Source organism: Cebus imitator, unplaced genomic scaffold (assembly GCF_001604975.1).
Source record: "Cebus imitator isolate Cc_AM_T3 unplaced genomic scaffold, Cebus_imitator-1.0 Scaffold445, whole genome shotgun sequence".
NCBI classification, from domain to species: Eukaryota; Metazoa; Chordata; class Mammalia; order Primates; family Cebidae; genus Cebus; species Cebus imitator.
The window spans coordinates 1330457-1334942 of NW_016107760.1; the positions used below are offsets into that span (position 1 = coordinate 1330457).

Here is a 4486-nt window from a genome sequence, read left to right on the forward strand (position 1 = left end):
GGGGTCCCTTTAGAAGACTGATGGAAATTATGGGGGCTTAAGGCTCCCTCCAGTCCCTCACCTTGGCATAATCATTAATAAGAAACATGCTCTACTTGGATGCATTTGATAAATGAACTCTTACCCAGGTTGCCTGGAAACTGCACAAAACAGAGAAAGGACCTTTTATGTCCTCATCCAATACTCTAGAATTGAAACTTTGGTTAACCAAGACCATGAAGTAAACAAACTTCTTATGCAGAAAACTCTAAACTCATTTAATGTCTGTATGAAGCCTCTGAACAAAGAGGAAAGAGCTTCAGAAGTCATAGAAAGAGTAATAAGGTTTGGCATTGCAATCTTTCCCAGAGTTTAAAACCTCAAACACTCAAAGAGTGTCTAACTTATTTACAGGTAACAATAGCTGCAAGTGTACATATACTACTCTAAGAATTTTAAAAGTAAGTAAAAAGTGTCCAAATTTGTGATGTAAAATGTTTAATTCTGCCTCTAGGTGGTGAGAATCCCACTGGCAAAATCCAACTTTCTTCTACTTTCATCTGAAGAGGCGGTGGAAAAACATACATCTTTTGCTTCAGAGACGGGAAGTTCATTTTGTACTTTCCCAGTGATTCATTTAAAATCACGGCTAAAGACATTTTCCCCACTACTAGGCATAAGCAAGTAGTTAGCCAAAACTCAATGATAATGCTTTTTATTTATTTATTTATTTTTTGAGACAGAGTTCCGCTGTTGTTGCCCAGGGTCAAGTGCAATGGTGCAATATTGGCTCACCACAACCTCTGCCTCCTGGGATCAAGGAATTCTCCTGCCTCAGCCTCCCGAGTAGCTAGGATTACATGCATGCGCCACCACGCCTGGCTAATTTTATATTTTGAGTAGAGACAGCATTTCTCCATGTTGGTCAGGGTACTCTTGAACTCCTGACCTCAGGTGATCCACCCGCCTTGGTCTCCCAAAGTGCTGGGATTACAGGTGTGAGCCACTGCGCCTGGCCCTGCAATAATGCTTTTTAAAAGGCTTGACCAAGCTTGATTAGACTGGAGGACTTTTAAGATTGGATATCTTAAAAGTTTTTTATTTGGATATATTATACCAGTTAATTTGTGTGAAGTCAGTATCAACATTCACAAAAAATGAAAAATGGCAAATAACTGAGCCAACTATACTAAGTGGAGATATGTTACAATATATCAAAACCACAGCAAACTACAATAAAAAATACATTACATCTTAAAGCTAAGGAGTTTAAATCTACTTTAGGATACAATCACATGAAGAAAAATAGCAAGATTTACAAATAAAGAATCACTGTAATTCAAGGAATGTGAGTAGATGTCACTGGTAGGCATTTTCTGTTTATAAAGGACAAATGGGAATACTGTATAAAAAGAATAAAATACATCTGCAAGCCAGCTTTCCAAAATGACTACAACAACAAATGATATCATAATTTTATTTATATTGGAATATAAAAAGAAAAGGATAAATTATTTATTATGAAACAATATTATGTTTCCTAGGGAGATTTATGACACAGTGGAAGTAAATTAGAGTATTCTAAATCCATACAGTTTGCAGCTTACTTTTTTAAGCCAACATAATTTAATGTCAGTAAGATTTCAATATATATGCTAAAAGTACAGTAAATAGGCCTGGCACAGTGGCCCATGCCTGTAAATCCCAGCACTTTGGGAGGCTGAGGCAGACGGATCATGAGGTCAGGAGATCAAGACCATCCTGGCCAACATGATGAAACCCCATCTCTACTAAAAATACAAAGATTAGCTGAGCATGGCAGTGTGTGCCTGTAGTCCCAGATACTCGGGAGACTGAGGCAGGAGAATTGTTCAAACCCGGGAGGCAGAGGCTATAGTGAGCTGAGACTGCGCCACTGCACTCCAGCCTGGGTGACAGAGTGAGACTCTCTCTCAAAAAAAAAAGGTGCAGTAAATAGCAACTGTAGCTGTGATTATTACTCATAGAAAACAGTGTAATGTACATAAAATATACAGCCACACCCACAGCTATAATAGTAACACCATCCCATTTTTTTCAGTAAGAAGAAAAACTTATTACATATTTTATTTATGATATATATTTAAAGTTATATTAAAGCATATATTTCACAGAATAATTTTTTTAAAAATTCATAATCAGTTTATATAATCATGAAGCAGTTATCTTGTTCTTTAAATATGATTTAAGAAAACAGTATATTTCTTTTAACAGTTAACTAAACAATATATGTATATTTTTGAGGCAAGAGTATCACTCTATCACCCAGGCTGAAGTGCCGCGACATGATCTCGGCTCACTGGACACTCCGCCTTCTGGGTTCAAGTGATTCTCCTGCCTCAGCCTCCCGAGTAACTAAGACCACAGGTGTGTGCCACCATGCCTGGCTAATTTTCGTATGTTTAGTAAAGATGGGGTTTCACCATATTGGCCAGGCTGGTCTCAAATTCCTGGCCTCAAGCGATCCACCCACTGTAGCCTCCCAAAGTGCTGGGATTACATGCATGAGCCCCTACTCCTGGTCCTAAACTGTATTTTTAAAAACCTAATGATTTGAGGCCAGGCACAGTGGCTCATGCTTGTAATTCTAGCACTTTGGGAGCCTGAGGCAGGTGTATTGCTTGAGGCCAGGAGTTCAAGACCAGCCTGGGCAACATGGTAAAACCCCATCTCTACTAAAAAAATACAAAAATTAGCTGGGTGTGGTAGTGCTCACCTGTAGTCACAGCTACTCGGGAGACTGAGGCAGAAGAATTGCTTGAACCAGGTTCAAGCTGTTGCAGTGAGCCAAGATCATGCCACTGCACTCCAGCCCAGGAGACAAAGTGAGGCTCTTGTCTCAAAAAAGAAAAAAACCCTTATGATTTGAAACAAAAATCTTATTTGCAAAAATTAATTTTCCTCAATGCTTATATAATACTCCTTACCATAAAAACTTCATCTTGTATAAAAAATCATAGTAGAAATTTACTGGTATGAGACTGATGACTGCATGGATGTCCTTACCTTGTGCTGGTATCTTGTGTCAAATGCGTGTTTTATCAAAAGATTCTTTATGACAGAGATAGCTGTATATCTGATCTCATAATTGTCCTGAAGAGCAATGGAAGTTTCCCTCAGAAGTAGACCAACCAAGAAGTGATGCTTGCAATACTCATCTGATAAACTGTATTCGAGATTTGAATCTGCAGTACAATGAAATTTATAGCCCATTTATGAAAAGATTCAAAAAATGACTATAATTAAAATACTATATTATTAAATAATATGTGATCATGCTAGCAAGAGCTATAATTTTTACTATTAATGATTCTGAGCAATTCTTTTAACATCTAGAATAAGCATGCAAAATTATACAAGATAGCAGCACTCATATTTTGGGCTAGATGATAGCTTTAATGATCATTTCAGTCAGGAAGAAAGTCCCTAGATTTTTTTCCCCTGTTTTTCCCCCTAGATTCTAAACTTACAGAAATCTTAGGATAGAACCTATAATAAAATAATTATATATTTTGCAATATTTTAACTTATTTCTTTATAGCTGAAGAGACTTTGTCACAACTATAAATTTGAGTAATTCTATACAATAATGCTTGATTTACTTATCTATTTATACTTATAAAGTGGGAAAAGACAAACTAAACAACTGAATATGCTAACAGTATTGACTGTTTTTGTAAATAATACATATTGGGCTGAATATATACATGGGCCATAAGAACAATAAGGAAAATAGCCTCACTTCATTCTAATCCATCATTACTCAAAAACAAATCTTTTATATAAGAAAATGATCACTTCAAACTATGTCTTTCCCTTCCTTTAAGATCCTCAGTCTAGTTTATTTATTTATTTATTTGAGATGGAGTCTCATTCTGTCGCCCCAGCTGGAGCATAGTGGTGCAATTTCGGCTCACTGCAACCTCTGCCTCCTGGGTTCAAGCGATTCTCCTGCCTCAGCCTCTGTAGTAGCTGTGACTACAGGTGCACACCACCATGCCCAACTAATATGTGTGTGTGTGTGTGTGTGTGTGTGTGCGTGTGTGTGTGTGTGTGTGTTTGTGTGTGTGTGTGTCTGTTTGTATTTTTAGTAGAGACAGGGTTTCACCATGTTGGCCAGGCTGGTCTCAAACTCCTAACCTCAGGTGATCTGTCTGCCTTGGCCTCCCAAAGTGATGGGATTGCAGGCATGAGCCACCATGCCTGGCCTAGATCCTTGGTCTATTTTAAATCCCAGATGTTAATATCATGGTTGGGACTTGCCTTATAACTACTTATAGGGGACTGTGATCAAGTTTAGTAATTTTTTTTTTTTTTTCAGATGGAGTCTTGCTCTGTGACTCAGGCTGGAGTGCAGTGGCGTGATCTTGGCTCACTGTAACCTCTGCCTCACGGATTCAAGCAATTCTGCCTCAGCCTCCCGAGTAGCTGGGATTACAGGCATGTGCCACCATGCCTGACTAATTTT

The 4486-nt window shown here is 38.1% G+C and overlaps 1 protein-coding gene across 1 annotated transcript in view; it reads right to left on the reverse strand.

Moving 5' to 3' along the window:
• Positions 1-4486, reverse strand: part of DOCK11 (dedicator of cytokinesis 11) — a 191091-nt gene that overhangs the window by 63205 nt on the left and 123400 nt on the right. The window contains 1 exon segment of the mRNA XM_017511236.2: positions 3025-3203. Coding sequence (XP_017366725.1) covers positions 3025-3203 — 179 coding nt within the window.